This window comes from Quercus suber, unplaced genomic scaffold (assembly GCF_002906115.3).
Source record: "Quercus suber isolate HL8 unplaced genomic scaffold, Cork oak 2.0 scaffold_204, whole genome shotgun sequence".
Lineage (NCBI taxonomy): Eukaryota > Viridiplantae > Streptophyta > Magnoliopsida > Fagales > Fagaceae > Quercus > Quercus suber.
In genome coordinates, this window is record NW_027069662.1 from 657278 (window position 1) to 673690 (window position 16413).

The following is a 16413-nucleotide window of genomic DNA, read 5'->3' on the forward strand; positions in this document are numbered from 1 at the left end:
TAGAAGTAGATGCAGAAGATACGAAAGACACAAATTCATACTTAGGATACCATAAATATGAATCTATTGCATATTAAACATTAACAATACTGACAATAACTTAAACAAAATATAAAATACACACTCCACAGAAATTGTCTTTAGGACGATACAATGTCTTCTTCATTCCAACAGGTAGGGGTCGTAGTTTAAGACATAGTTTAAAATGGTACGTAACAACTCACATTGAGAATTGGACAAGGTCCATAGAGCTCATATTTTTTGACATTCTCGTAGCCATATGCATCACCTACGTAAAGTGTTAAGTTATGTTTTTCCATGTCATTTTTGTTGGCATTATTCCATGAATTTTTTTTTTTTTTTTGTAATTCCATAAATTTATTTCCTTATATTTTGTGGGATTTATTGTAATGAGGTTAGTCTCAAGAGGGTTGAAGTTTGCTCAATATAGTGTCTCTTACGACTGTATGGTGATTGAATCAAGCCGTTAGATTGCATGTGAGGGGCACTGTTATTCTAGAGGAATTGGTGACAAGTTTGTAGGTAGGCCAACCTGCCATTAAGTCGCTAAGCACTTTGTACAGAACTTGATTTTATGAAAATCGAGTTCTTCTTTATTTTTTTTTTTAAATTTTTTCCAAAGAACTCAATACTATAGAAATTGAGTTCCATTTAAAAAAAAAAAAATTGTACAGAACTCGATTTTAGTAAAATCGAGTTCTGCGTGGACATTTTTGATCGAAAATGCTAGGTCAGCGACCTCCATCATGGCACAAAACACATGGAAGTTCCATACAGAAATCAATTTCCCTAAAATCGAGTTTCAAAAAATGGGCAATACTAGATAGTTTCAAAAGAAATACATTTTGCTACATAGTTTTAAAATTAAGGGTATTTACCTATTTTTCCCATCAATACTGCATATAAGATCAGGATTTAAAAGTGAATTTTCCTTTTGTTTGATTCTCAAATTTTCTTGGAAACCAAATAGTGGGTATTTTGGTAGTTTTATTTTTAAGTGAATATATTTTGGTAATTTTAAAATTTTTTGGTATTTGGAAGTGTATATATATTTGTGAAAACTGGAGGACTAAATTGAAAATAGAGCCAAAAATATAGGGACTAAAAAGGTGTTTTTAACTAATTTCAAAAGTTGATATACCTACTAAGTGCACGTTTGGTACATTGAATGGAAATTAATGTAGGAATAGTAATATTTATTACTAGGAAAGTTTGGTACATTAAATGAAGATTATGACTGGAATTGTAATATTTATTATTAGGAATAAAATGTGTTATAATGGAATAACTAAACATAATCATAAGTTTGGTTATGAGTTGTAACATTAGAATAAAACTTAAATTCTATTTTAGGAAATATTTTACTCAAACAATTATCTTTTCAAGAAAATAATATGTTTTTAAATGTGAGAGGGAAGGTTTTTTTTTTGGATGATATTTTTTCCCATAATTGTTGTGCATATGAGAAGTTTGTTTATTTGGAAATATATTAATTTTATAAATTATTACACATATTAAAGAATAGCTATTACAACCATTTTAGAGAGGAATAATTATTCCTCATTTTAAAGAATAGTTATTTATAAGAAATGACTATTCCCTATAATAAAAACATAACTAAACTACTGAATAGCTAAACCATAGGAATATCTATTACATTACAATATCTATTATAGTCTACCAAACATGCCCAGAATAAAAGGTTTTGTAATTAAATAACTCTTCCTATTCTTATGTTTGGTTGCAAAATTAGTTGTAACATATGAAAATTTGTATTTTTTTTAATATATTAATTTAAAAAATTGTTACACCTACTTTAAGGATAGATATTACAATTCTGATTAATACTACAACCGCAAACTATTTTACAACATTTTTACAAAGTATTGATGTGACAAATTCTTACTAGTTCTAATCTGGGCCCACCCCTAACATCACATTTTTATTTACCAATAATTATTTGGAAAATGTTAAAGCCATATCAATAGTTTGTAACATTGTTGTAAAATAATTTGTGTCTGTAGCATTACTCTACAATCATTTTAGAGAGAATTAATTATTCCAAATGAATAACTAGTCCTAAAGAATAACTATTGTTTGTAATAAATATAAAACCAAATAGCTAAAATTGTTATTAAACATGAATAACCATTTCAGTACGAGATCTATTGTAGCATACCAAATATGCCCAAAAGGAAAAACTATTATAGCCAGTCCTGAGAGGACTAATTATTCCTCAATTCTTTTTAAAGAAGAATTACTATCCTTAAAGAATAAATAGACTAATTATTCCTCAATTCTTTTTAAAGAAGAATTACTATCCTTAAAGAATAAATATCCTTAAAGAATGACTAGTTTATGTAATAAAGATGTAACCAAATAATTATCACACATGAATAACCATTCTATTAGATGATATTACCACATACCCAGGGGGCATAAACACTTAGATTGAGGGGGTGGGGGGCATAGTTAGCCCCCCAAACTTGTCAAATATTAAACTTTTACTCCTAAATTTACCTAAATTCTCAAAAAAAATATGATTAGTCCCAAAACTGTTCATACTTTTTGTATGACACTATTAAATTGGTTTAATTTTATATTTATTATTATTTTGGCCCTTGCATTCATAAAATTCTAGTTCCGCCTCTGCACATACCAAACATATGATATTAAATTCTATTTATATGTTATTGGTTAAAAGTTAAAACCTATGTAATTCATAAGAGACATAAAAGTGCAAGTCCATTGGTCATCAAAGTGTTTATTTGATTTTTGTTGATTACTTTTGTGCGGGTCACAAATGAGGCCGATGGACCCAGCCCCACTTAGGCTCACAACTTATTTGTTTGTTGGGCTGAATTTCTTACTATGGGTCGTTCTCCAAAAGGCTCAATGAGATCACTTTTCTCCTCTTTAGCAATACACTACTTCCTCTTCCTCCCCTAAGATATTCTCTCTATCTGAATTTTCTACTCTCTATCTTCTCCCCCCCCCCCCTTTTTCAACCAACCCTTCCATCTTATCCTCTCCTCCTATTTATAGTTCAAAGCTCAGACGCAGGTCATCAATGCTCTCATAGTTAGTGCGACAGAGGGTCCAGTAAGGTTTTCTATAAGTGGGAGGTCAGGTATGGGTGGCTTTGGGACTTGGTTTCCACCTCCGTTGGTAGCTCGGCAGAGAGTTAGTGCGACAGAGGGTCCAGTAAGGTTTTCTATAAGTGGGAGGTCAGGTATGGGTGGCTTTGGGACTTGGTTTCCACCTCCGTTGGTAGCTCGGCAGAGTCGGTGCGCGCTTAGTGTTACGGAGGGTCCAATCAGGGGGATGATAAGTGAGAATTTAAGCTTGGATGGCTTTGGGACTTGGTGCCCACCTCCGTTGATAGCTCGGCAGCGGCGCTTAGAGGGACTTCTCTGAACAAAACAAGGATGACGCGCCGTTCAGTGACCTTTCCTAACATGCTCGGTAAATCTCTGCCGAGCATAACTTTAGTAGTGAAGCTTGGGCCCCCGGACCGCGTTAGTAAGGACTGGGCTTTTGGGCGAATGAGAGTTGGGCCCAAGTACTGTACGCTTGAAGCGGAGATTAGGGACTGAGTGGGCCTAACCGTTTGGATGCCGCACAACTTTTTATTGGAAATGAACTAAAATATACTCTCTCTTTTTTTAATTTAAAGAAAAACTAAAGTATACCTTTAACTTGAAAATGTAATTTTTTTTTTAAATTTATAAATATACCAAATAAATTAAAAAGTAAATGAAAAAGTTAATAGCAAATGGTATATAAAGCCAATAATAATGATAGCAATAAGTACAAACATCATAATTTTTTTCTGTGTGTGTGCAGAAAATATAAAAATTGAACCATATGTAATTTTGTATTGTCAAAGAGTTTTGTAGTTCTACTGACATTTTTTGATATTTTCAACATAGATATTTAGGTTTAAGTCCTTGCAGCCCCAGCTATGTAATAAAAAAACCAATGAAAAATATAAATAAATAAAAATGCGCAAACGGACAAAAAAAAATGGTAAAAATACTATTTTTGTTTTTAAACTTTACTAAATTTTTTTTCCCTAAACTTAAATTTTTTTTTCATCTTTAAAACTTTAAAGAGTTTTTTAATAGTTTATAGAAAAAAAAAATGGATGAAAAAGGAACTTTTTTATAATAGTTTAAGGGTAAGAAATAAATTTTTTTTTAAAAGTTAAAGGATAGAAAGAAGAAAAAAAAATCAATAATTTAAAAACGAAAAATAACCCTTTCAATAATTTAGAGAAGAATTTTTTTTTTTAAAGTTTAAGAATGAAAAATAAAATTTTGGTTAAGTTTTGGAACAAAATACTGAAAATAGTATTTTACCCCTAAAAAACAATGGGGTGTTTGGTACATGCACTTAAACAATAATTTTTAGTTTTTAAATAACATTATACAAATTTCTACACACTTCTTCAACTACACGTATTTCTAAAAAATACGAACAATGTTACTAGAACAATATTACTAAATTAAGAGGTGCTACATCCACAATATTTTTATAACAAATCATAAGTGGTTAGTTGTTATTGGTTCAAATTTGAACCTAATACTAAGATTACTTTTTTGTCTCAACAATAACAACCAGTAACAAACCACTACTTAAGATTTATTGTAAAAATATTATAAAAATATTGTGAACATATCATTTCTATTCCTAAGGTAGTCCAAAAATATGTTTCATTCACCTCTGTGAGTCTTTCCAACGTTAGTCACGTGGTCCTATAAAAGAAAACGTTAGTCACGTGGAGGGCCACACAAACTCAACTGTGGGAACACAAAAAATAAAACAAAACAAAGCAAATGAAATTAGTGTGAGAATTTGGGGCAGACGCTAGAAAAAACAGAAGAAGAAGAAGAAGCAGAAGAAGAAGAGTGGGAGGACCTTCTGCGATGGGATAAGTCTTACTGTCATTCATTTCATTTCCTTTTAAGTATCTTTTTTTTTTTTTTTGGTACTCTCTTTCTTGTTTTTATGTTCTGTCCGAAATTTTCGTGAAACCATCTGCCAAATCCAAACAAAAATTACACACGTAAACACATGGGTTTTTGTTTCCATTTTCACACATGGGAAACGGTGTTCAACATGTATGATGTAATGTACAAGGTTTGTTGTAGGCTGACACAGATATAGACAGTTTTTGATTGCACCAACCACCACTCACTACCCATTTCTTCTTTTTTAAATCTCAGTCCCTTTCTCTAACACACCCACACACAAAGAAAGAGTTTTTGTGAGAGATACAGAAATGGCTGCTGCTCTATCGCTTTCTCAACTCTCTTTGGTTCAACTTAAACCCTCACTCTTCTTAGCCCCCAAAACCCTTCATAAACAAAACCCTTTCCTTTTTGCCCACCACAACCATCAGAACCAGAACCAATTGTCTATAACTACTTTACCTCTCAAAACAAGAAATGGGTTGGTCCCAAAACCAAAAGCTTCATTGAGTTCTGTCCCTGTCCAATCCAATGCCAGTTCTCCTATTTCCACCAAAAAATCCGACAGCCCAATTATCGTCATTGACAATTATGACAGTTTCACCTACAATCTTTGCCAGGTTCGTCCTCAATTCTTTTGCTTTTGTTTGTTTCTTTTGTTGTTTGGTTAAGTTTTGATAATGTATGATACAAATGTTTTATTTTTGAGTGAAGGGTATGTTCTTAGTAGTATAATTGAGTCCACGATTTTTGTTTATGGAGTTTACATTTTGTTTATAGGGTGACAAAATTGAGGAAGAAAAGTGCAATTCATGTCATAAATGTCTCATCTTTATTTATTTATTTATTTTTGTTTGATGGAAGTGAATAATAAATCGTTTCTATGCTAGAATTGAAGAGTTTTTGTGTATAATGAATTGATTTCTTTGATGTGCAATGTGTTTCACGACCCTAATTAGGGGAATTTGCCTACTTGTGGTTGTGGTGGGGTTAGGGTGAGAAGGATTTGTGGAAATAGGATTTAGACCTGTTGAAGAAAGGGATATAGAATTGTGTTAGGAATTAAAGGGTGGTTTTATAAGTTATTTGATAACTGCTTGGCAGAAGAACATTTGTGGGGTTTTAGGGTTTTGGTTGCTAAAAGAAAGTGGTTGATTTGGGGTTGTAAGGAAGAAAAAAGAGAGAGGTTTTTATTGTGTTCCGGGGTTGTATGAACAGCACCACAAGGGAGAGAAGAAAAGAGAGAAGAGAATGGAAGAAAAGAACACACATCATAAAGGCCTATGTGCCTCTATGCTCAAAATACTAAATATTCTTTTTTAATCAACCCCATCACTTTTGAGTTTTGAGTACATTGAGCTAAAATACACATAAGGAGTAATAAGGACTTCTCTTGTATTGGTGTTATTAGGACTTCTAGTAGTCTTAGGACTCCTAGTTTTACTACTAATAAAAAAACCCTAATAAAAGACTTATTTGGGTCAAAGAAAATAAAACCTATCTTAGGTTCTCCTAGAAAATTTTAGACTCAACTAAACTACCAAAACACCCTTAATTAGCAGGGATCGCAGAAATTAATAAATAAAAATCCAAAAAAAGAAAAAGAAAAAAAAAACTATTTTAACTCTAAAAGACTCATACCTAGATCTTTAAAACCAAACAACTTTTACATTGGTGGACTTCACATGTGGAGCCGGTAAAGTAATTATTGAAGAGGCCAAGTTTTAAGTATTATCAAATATCAATCTTCCATGGCTGCATCATGTTGTTTATATCATAGCAAGCTGTTTTTGGTTATTCTGTTCTGGTTTATATTTTCTAGTTGATTGAAATTCTATTATAGTGTCATTCTCTTGGGCGGTTGATCTTCCAGACTGCTGGGAGGTATTCTAATGCTTTGATATGACAAATCATATAAAAGTTTAATGTTATTTTAGCTTTTCCATTGTGATTAAATTTAAGAGTATGTAGAAAAGAGAAGATATCTAATGAAGATTTCCCTCCCACTTTATATTGATTAAAAAGGAAATGGCAAGAGAAAAAAATAAAAGGAGAAATTTTAAATAGGAAAAAATGTGTTTAAGCTCTAATTAATTCTTCCACTTGAAATCGATTTTAGATTCCTTTGCGCAGCAATATTGGAAAAGGTTAATTAGTCCCTTACTTTTGTCATTTTTCACCCCTGCAAATTAGCTAATCCGTTCTCTATCTTCTAAACCAGTTGAAATACTTATTTATATTGTAGAGGCTTCCTTTTTTTTTTTTTTTTTTTTTTTGGTTGTGGGTTTTGCAAATGAATGGAAGTTTAATTTATGAAGATTTATAATGTTGTATATACTTCAAAAGTTATTGCTTTTTAAACAATTTCTCATAATGATTCTCTTTATTATTATTTTTTATTATTGATTGTACATTATGAAGATTTAGTCTAATAGCTTTTTTATTTTTATTTTTTATTCTGAAGTATATGGGAGAGTTAGGATGTTTCTTTGAAGTTTACCGGAATGATGAGATTACAGTGGAGGAGTTGAAAAGGTAAGGATTGCTATTGTTTTTGCTTGTCTATGCATGTTGACTGTATTTTGATTGGTTAGGGATTTCTGATGGGCTATACATAGCATGTCTAATGTAATTATCCAATCATGTCTGTGACTTTTTCTGCCATTTTTATAGGATGAATCCAAGAGGAATTTTGATATCCCCAGGGCCCGGTAAGAATTTTTTGGATGTGTTGTTTTGAAATATAGATGGCCAAGGCCTATAGAAATGGAAAAGGAACTACTCACACCAAGATTTTTATAGACCATACTTTCTTTTTGTAGGTACACCCCAGGATTCTGGGATATCGTTGCAAACCGTACTGGAACTTGGACCTATTGTACCTGTATTTGGTGTGTGTATGGGTTTGCAATGCATTGGAGAGGCTTTTGGTGGTGAGTCTTTTTAGATGTCTTCAAACTTATAAGCAATCCCAATGTATGATTTATTCATCTGAATGTATGATTAAGTTAGTTTGTATGCTATTACTGAATATATGCAAATCTGTAATCACTAGAAAATGGGAATCATGTTGTACCAACTTTTCTAAGTCTTGTTTTTGTCATGGCTGATAAACTGGATAACTATTCTTTTTGGGTTTCTAATGCAAAACTTATGTCTTTATGGACTTGTGGCCCTTGTAGCTGATGGTACCTCATCCCCTGTGGACCAAGGGCCATTGTAGCCAGTATTACTGGTTACCTTTCCCCAATTAAAGGGAGAGGTCTAGGGGTCTAGGGTTCAACTCATGGAAGTAAGGGTTTTGGATTGGGGAGGGGACTGTGAAGTATATTATTACCATTTTATGGAACCTTGTGATTTTGTCCATTTGTAGGGAAAGTTGTGCGTTCGCCTTCTGGTGTCATGCATGGAAAGAGTTCTCTCGTGTATTATGATGAGAAGGAGGAAGACAGCTTGTTTGCTGGGTTATCAAAGTATACACTTTATTCCACATATCCTTAAAATCTTGTAATATTTATTTTTGGATCAATTGTTTGCTTTTAAATATAGTGTCCTTGATTGCACTATTTTAAGTTATCAAGAATTAGCAATTTTAGGATTTGTCAATTTCTTTTTCTGAACATGGTTTACATCATACATTTGGTCATCTTTTTGCAAATGGGTTGACTTGACTTTATGTGATCAATACCTTTCAGTAAATACTCTCTGGGAAGATATGGAAATTTCCATTAAATTAGCGTCATATGGAACCACTAGCTTGAAGTTTGTTTATTTTTTGTTTGTAAGCTCATTTTGGCGGCTTACATGTAATTACCCGTCTTGCATACGACATTATGTCACAAAATGCTCTTGATATATACTGCTTAAAATGGGTTCAATTCAATTATATCTTATCCTAGAGGATGTGACAAGATAAGGTAGAAAATTTGTGAAAGGGACTTTTGAACCTCAAGAACATGGCTGATCTATGAATTATGTTAGTCATAAAATCAATTTGATAATGCCATATGCAAGACAGGAAAAAGTTGAGAATATATGTTCTTCCATGGAGATAACAGAATATTTGTACATCATTTACACTTCACTTTTTGCTAACAGATTAAATGAAACTGAGTCTCTTCACTGATGTTGGTGTGTCTTATGGTCTGTGTCTCTTCAGCCCATTCGTTGCTGGTAGATATCACAGCCTTGTGATTGAGAAGGAAAGTTTTCCTGATGACGAACTTGTGATTACAGCATGGACAGAGGATGGACTGGTAATGGCTGCTCGTCATAAGAAATATAAGCACCTACAGGTAAGATATTGTTCTCCCTTTTCACCTTTAAAAAAAAAAAAAAAAAAAAAATTGAGAAACTTCCTTTTCACTTATGTATGTTCTGAGGGAGACAATTTTGTTGTTGAGAGGAATTGATGAGGGTGAAAGTTCCATTGGCTTAGGTAAATGCACCTTACACAGTTATTACACCAATATGTGGACTAAGAATATGAGGTGTCATTATAATTTATTACTTTCTGATAGTGGAAATGGACGGAATTTGTACCATGACCTCTACACTTTGAGATGTACTGCAAATTAATTTCTAGCATTCTTCTGCAATCTGCATATATGGTAATAAACATGTAAAGGTACTTTATTTATTAGCTCCAAAAGTCAAGATTGTATTGTAACATGTGAAGTTGTGATCTTGCAATTTACTTTCCTCTTTATATGCAACCCCCTTGCTACCTTTTCCTTTTGGTTTATTCTTGGTGTGCGAAGAAATACTGCTCGTAATGGAAAGAATTTTAACATTTTTCTAGACTAGGCCAAAGCATTTCATCTTCAAATATTGGGACCAGAATAGGCTGGAAAAGTAGTAATGTGATTGAGTTATTTGGTAGAAAGTAAGGTGTCATTTGTTGGCCTTATTTTGTCCTGAACCTTTGTTCTGTCTATGCATAAGTTAGCGTGACTGTCAATTGGGTGGGCAATTACTTGAAAGTAGTTCTCAGATGAACACTGGCTACTTAGAGTAATTTCTGGACAGCATGTTGGAAGAACCCACTCCCCCCCTTATCACAAGTATTAGCATTAGAATGCCACCTTGACCTGCTGATTTCATCTTACATCGAGGAGCCAATCATGCAACAATGACTTCATTGCCCCCCCCACAAAAAAAAAACAAATGGAAATTTATTTTGATGACGGGCAAACCATCAGTTGTATTATTGAAATTTTCACTAGTTATGCATGCATGATTAATTGCTTAGAAAACAAATCTTAGAAGCACGGGGCACAGACAGAGGTAAGAGAATACATATGAGGTGTAATTGTGTGTGTAGATATGCAATGATTGAGTAAAGGGGGGCAGGTGCATCTCTTGATACCCCTAAAATGATTATAACCCTAGGTCCATGATCCAATGGGCCATAGACCCAAATTTTAGTAGTGGATAACTTTGACTACAACCTCCTCTTTTTTTTAATAAAAAAAATTAATTATAACCCTCATGTTAATGTATTATCCCTTCCTCCACCTCCCCTGCCCAAGGATGAAATTTAATTGTCCCCTCTTCCCTTCCAACACCCAATCACTTACTAACTTTTTGTCACATTAGACCGACTTTTTACAACTTACAATAAAGTGATCATGCTTCTTTCTTCACCAAAGCCAAAGGCTTTGTTTTCCCCATTTCCCCTCCCTTTCTAGACATTCATCAAATTTAAAATGTGAAATTAACTCCCCCCCACCCCACCTCCTCTCCCCCAACCAAAGCCCCAATTCATCAAATTTAAAATGTGAAATTAACTCCCCCCCACCCCACCTCCTCTCCCCCAACCAAAGCCCCCCAAAAAAGTATCACATTTTCTTACCTATCTCTTTTTTAATATCAAAACAAACCTATCTTTATTCTTTCATGAGTGAACATCTTCAGGACATTAAAATTAAATTTCAATTATGTATATAGTTTCATATACAGCTATATTCATTGTTGTGTATTTGTATGTATGTATGTGTTTTAGAAACTAATTGCAGTATATTTAGTTAGATAAACCAAACAAAACTTTAAATTAATTAAAGACTGAGTTTAGGCATATTGCACAAAAACTTAAACTAGTTTCAAAGTTGATTTGATTTTAAGGATTGATTCAAAATCAAACAAAACCAGCCTTTTAGGTTGAGAAACACCCATCCAATGTGTTAAATTGGAAGTGCTTCCTTTATGTATTAATATCCCAACACCTGGTCCTCTCTTCCCCAAATAGGATCCTGGCCACACCAATGTAGATTAATGCAGGATTCTCCGAGGGTGTCTCTATATTGATGCTGGGTACTGTTGGGCATGCAAAATTTTGGGTCGGTTGAAGGAAATTCTTCATTTGCCAAAAAAAGAAAAAAGAAAAAAAGATAGAGATTGAACTGTGAAAAATCCCGGCATTTTTACAAAAATACTGGACCACGCAGTTTTTCTCGAACTTTCTTTTTTCCCTTTTTTCTTTGTTTAATGTTATGCTATTTTAACCAGAAAACCTTGCCTTCCTTCAATTGTGCACTTTCATTTATGGGCTTTTTAGTCTTTTGCTTTTAAACTTGAAGTAGTCAAAATATCTATTCAAGTGTCCTATGTTTAGTCATTTTATATAAAAATAAAAAATTTAATTCTGTATTTGAATAATTTTTCTGAACTGCATTATTCAATTAATATCAATTTTCAATAATTTTTCTGAACTATAATTTTTCTGGTATTTTAAGATGAATCAGACTTTAGGCTAAAGGCTGAAATTAAATTTTGAATTAGTGGCTAATGGTTTGGAACAACATAGGGCTTTTAGGGTTTCAAAATAAGCATTAGGATCAAGGGGTTATGGTCAAATAAGACAAGAAAAGACCAATTTTTTGGAAGCTATGAGCAGTGGCATAAATATTAACCACATCTTGATTTTTTTGTTTCAGCTGCTAGAGTTTTTTTTTTTTTTTTGAGCGAATGGTTGGGTTGGTAAAGTGTGGGTACATCAGAGGTGAAGGGAATTTAAGACAAGTGAGCGATGGTAGGAGAAGATAAAGAAGGAACAGAGTGCTCAATCTCACTAGACGAACAAAGCAAACTCTGTAGATCTCAATTCTGAATTAGTAGTCGCAAAAGATTTACAAACCTGTTATAAAAAAGCAGAAATCCTTAATGACAAGTAATTTTGACACTTGGATGAAAGTAATTATCCCTACACATGAAACCCTATTTGTAATAAGATTTAAAAGCTCTTAAGGCTCAAATAACTTCTGTGGACACTTAAACCTGGACCAAAAAGGTTTCTTAATTAGTTTCTTTGCCTCTTAGTTGGCATAATACCCAGATCCTTAGTCTTAGAATTTCAAAAAGAATAGTTTTCTCTAGCCATCGAAGAGGTTTTCTGTCACTTGAAAGTGCTTAATGTGGGTTCCTTTAGGCTTCTCAAATGCATGCTTTTTTCTCATCCTGCAAATCTAACCTACATTACCATGACTCCCTTCTTCAAGCAAAGTTGGGTTAGGAAAGAGTTTAAAGGTATATATGAGGTAAAACCTGTGAAGCACCTATCAGAAGACCCAAATTTGTAACTGGTAGGAGCACTAAGGCTGCGTTTGTTTTGTTGTAAAGTTTTTTCTGTAAAAATTTTCAAAATATTTGGGTGTTGGTTTCATTGTAAAACCTTGGTCAAACTGAAAATATTTTTGGTTGCTCAGGAAAACACAATGGAAAAAGTTATAAAATGATTTAACACAATTTTTTTTTTTTGTAAATCATTTTCAAAACTCATGCACACACAAAGCCCTACCCTCTCCTCTCTTTCTTGCATAGATTGGGCTCTGAATGGCGAGCGATAAATTAACGATTCCCCTAAAAGCTTAAGTTATTAGGAAATAGTGAATTTAATCACTTAACCACAATTTTAATACTTTCCTTCACATGTGGGCCTAAACTTCTCCTTAATAAGTGATGCCCAACACGTGAGATTTTTAACATTTTAAATGGGAGGTAGAGCGAAGATAGGGATTGAACTTGGAATCTCCTACTTTGATACTATGTTAAATTGCCGATTCTTCCAAAAGTTTAAGTTATTAGGAAATGGTGAATTTAATTACTTAACCATAATTCTAACACGGTGAAGTCCCTGGCATGCGTGGATCTTTGGGTTTCTTGGTGCTGTCAATGTCATGGTGGAGATCTATCTATTGAAGTCTCTAGTGTGCCTAGGCCTTTCGCGATGTCGACTTGCGGTGGGGATCTATCTCTGTTGCATGCAATGGTGGACGGGTTTTCTTGTGGGTCGTTGTGGGTTTTCTTGTGGGTCTTTGGGTTTCTCCAATTTGCTAGGTTGTGTGTGGACCTAGTAAATTTGGTTTTTGGGTTACTCCAAGAAAAAGAAGGCTGATTTTTCAAGACAGGAGCCCGCATTATATGAGAATCCCTTACCCAAACCAGCATATTCTCTTCCCTAATGAGTTTGCTAAAGGATACAGGCACCAAGGTACAAATGGAGGTCATAATGGATCTATTTTCTTTTCACTCTTGGAACTCCTATAAAAACATGGAGAGATATTTGTGATTTTAACTTGCCACTGGCCTATGGAACAAATGACAGTTCCTCTCACCATAAAAAGTGGTGAAGGTGAGAGTCAGGTCGAAATGAAACTTTACAGGCTTGAGTTGTTTTTACCTCTGAAAAGTCATTGATTAGTTCAACTCTATAAGCCATAATTGAGAATGATGAACAACTCTATAAGCCATAATTTTATTTTTTTTATTTATTTATTTTTTGTGGGGGGGGGGTGGGGGTGGTGTTGGGGGAAGCCATAATTTTATTTTTTTTATTTATTTATTTTTTGTGGGGGGGGGGTGGGGGTGGTGTTGGGGGTTCTTGAATCAAGATTAGGTCATTTGGTAGATGATGTTATTGGAGAAAGTTGAGTATGGGATATTGAAATCAGTTGCTATTAACTGCAAAATTGGGTGCATTTCTAATATCAATCCACCCCTAATGCAAATGGAATCTGCTGAGGGAGAAAGTGTAGTGAATTTAACGACACTATTCTTTATTTTTTTAAGTAAAAAATTTAATGAGAGTATACTCCCAAAGCACTTTCTTTGTGATTATAGGGACACACAAGATTGAATCTTTGTGAAAAATCGGGTTCAATATTTGAATTAAACATTTGGGGAAGGTTTGTGTTGAACACACAAATACTATTTTTTTGATAGGTGTGTTGAACACACAAATACATTTAAAGGATTCAACATAGTTTTGCTATCTAATGTGCATATGATATATCCTGATTGAAATTATAAATCAATAATGTTTTGCTATCTACTGTAGCACAAAACTGCCCCTTATGGAATGTTTTCTAATTTTCACCTCAAACCTGCTGCACATGCACAACGTTGGGTCATATAAAGAAATCTTATTGTAGTAGCATTTTATAACTATGGTGATCTAGCAGGATAGTTCTAGAAAACAATCTGGAGTGCAAAGAATTAAAAAAAAAAAAAAATCAGTAACTATTTTAAGTATTTGTTTCGTTTGCTGACATGTCCTTTCTCATTATTTTTTTTGTAATGGTCATTTTCTTTCAGTCACTGCAATTATAATCTTAAGATTAGTAATTGCTATTATTTCTTGCTGAATTAGTAACCTGCTACAATCAACTTGGTTTGAAATTGCAGGGGGTTCAGTTCCATCCAGAAAGCATTATAAGCACTGAAGGCAAGACGATTGTCCGCAATTTTGTTAAACAGATAGAAAGAAGAGAAGCTGAATCCCAGAATTGAGGGTTCAATATCACACACAACGGTACTTAAGCAATGTAACATATTATGATATGTAATAAGGCTAAAAATGCGGACTCTGTACTTGTAATCTTCTTTTATACTTTGAATTTTGTGCTTTGTACTTGCCATTTATCCAATTAAAGAATTCTCGGATCTGGCTCAGACCTCTTGAAGCATCTGTATCTTGCAAGCAGTTTTCATGCTTCAAAACATACCAAGACATGGTGTAGCTTGCCTTGGATGCATAAACACTTTAATGATCATTTGATTTAGCATTGGCAATAATTCATGAAATTCTCTTGTAGAATTGCATAACGATATTCTATTTCATTGCTAGATACCATCCATGACCATCTACTTTCCTGCCCAAATCCCCACCTCGGCCCAACACCCCCCAAGTGGGCAGCTGTTTCCCCCTTTTCTGCCTCCTAAATTTCACTCTTATTTGGGTCGGTTTTGCAATCATTGGACTCACTGTCACCATGGCTTTCTGTTGTGGCTTGAGATCACATGCTTTAGGGTTAAACACTAGGATATGTATTATTTCTATTGCATAAAAAGGGTATTTTACCTAGACATGGCAAAACGGGTCAGAATTTTCTGACCCGACCCGACCCGAAAAATACCCGACCCGAACCCGATTTTTTTGACCCGAAGCAAAAACGGGTTGACCCGTGACCCGACCCGTGTTTTTTGCGGGTCAACCCGACCCGCGACCCGACCCGAACCCGAACCATTTTTAAAAAAAATTTTTTTTTTTGGTAAAAAAAAAAAAGTAAAACTAAGACAATATTGGTTTAATTGTTTATTGTGAACTTTAAGGAAACAATTGATACATTTACATAACTATATGCAAATTAATTGAAAGATTAATGGTTGAACATTCTGTAATGAGTGAATATTTTTAGATATCAAATAGTAAAGTACATGCCAAGATAATCTGGTTACAGTAGAGTTAAAAACATAGATTTAAAATTGTAGACATGTAAGAAATATTCACAAGTGTGAAAATAGTGAAGCTAAAGTATCAAATTAGCATAAATTATAAATACTTAGACCTATTTATAACTATGGTGATCTAGCAGGATAGTTCTAGAAAACAATCTGGAGTGCAAAGAATTAAAAAAAAAAAAAAATCAGTAACTATTTTAAGTATTTGTTTCGTTTGCTGACATGTCCTTTCTCATTATTTTTTTTGTAATGGTCATTTTCTTTCAGTCACTGCAATTATAATCTTAAGATTAGTAATTGCTATTATTTCTTGCTGAATTAGTAACCTGCTACAATCAACTTGGTTTGAAATTGCAGGGGGTTCAGTTCCATCCAGAAAGCATTATAAGCACTGAAGGCAAGACAATTGTCCGCAATTTTGTTAAACAGATAGAAAGAAGAGAAGCTGAATCCCAGAATTGAGGGTTCAATATCACACACAACGGTACTTAAGCAATGTAACATATTATGATATGTAATAAGGCTAAAAATGCGGACTCTGTACTTGTAATCTTCTTTTATACTTTGAATTTTGTGCTTTGTACTTGCCATTTATCCAATTAAAGAATTCTTGGATCTGGCTCAGACCTCTTGAAGCATCTGTATCTTGCAAGTAGTTTTCATGCTTCAAAACATACCAAGA

General features: G+C 33.6%; 1 protein-coding gene across 1 annotated transcript; it reads left to right on the forward strand.

Moving 5' to 3' along the window:
• Positions 1–4849: 4849 nt before the first annotated feature.
• Positions 4850–15074, forward strand: LOC112005465 (anthranilate synthase beta subunit 2, chloroplastic). Its single transcript, XM_065779302.1, has 7 exons — positions 4850–5614; positions 7459–7529; positions 7668–7705; positions 7817–7927; positions 8368–8467; positions 9154–9289; positions 14676–15074. The coding sequence occupies exons 1-7, from the start codon at positions 5306–5308 to the stop codon at positions 14778–14780; spliced, it is 870 nt and encodes a 289-aa protein (XP_065635374.1). The 5' UTR covers positions 4850–5305; the 3' UTR covers positions 14781–15074.
• Positions 15075–16413: the final 1339 nt, after the last annotated feature.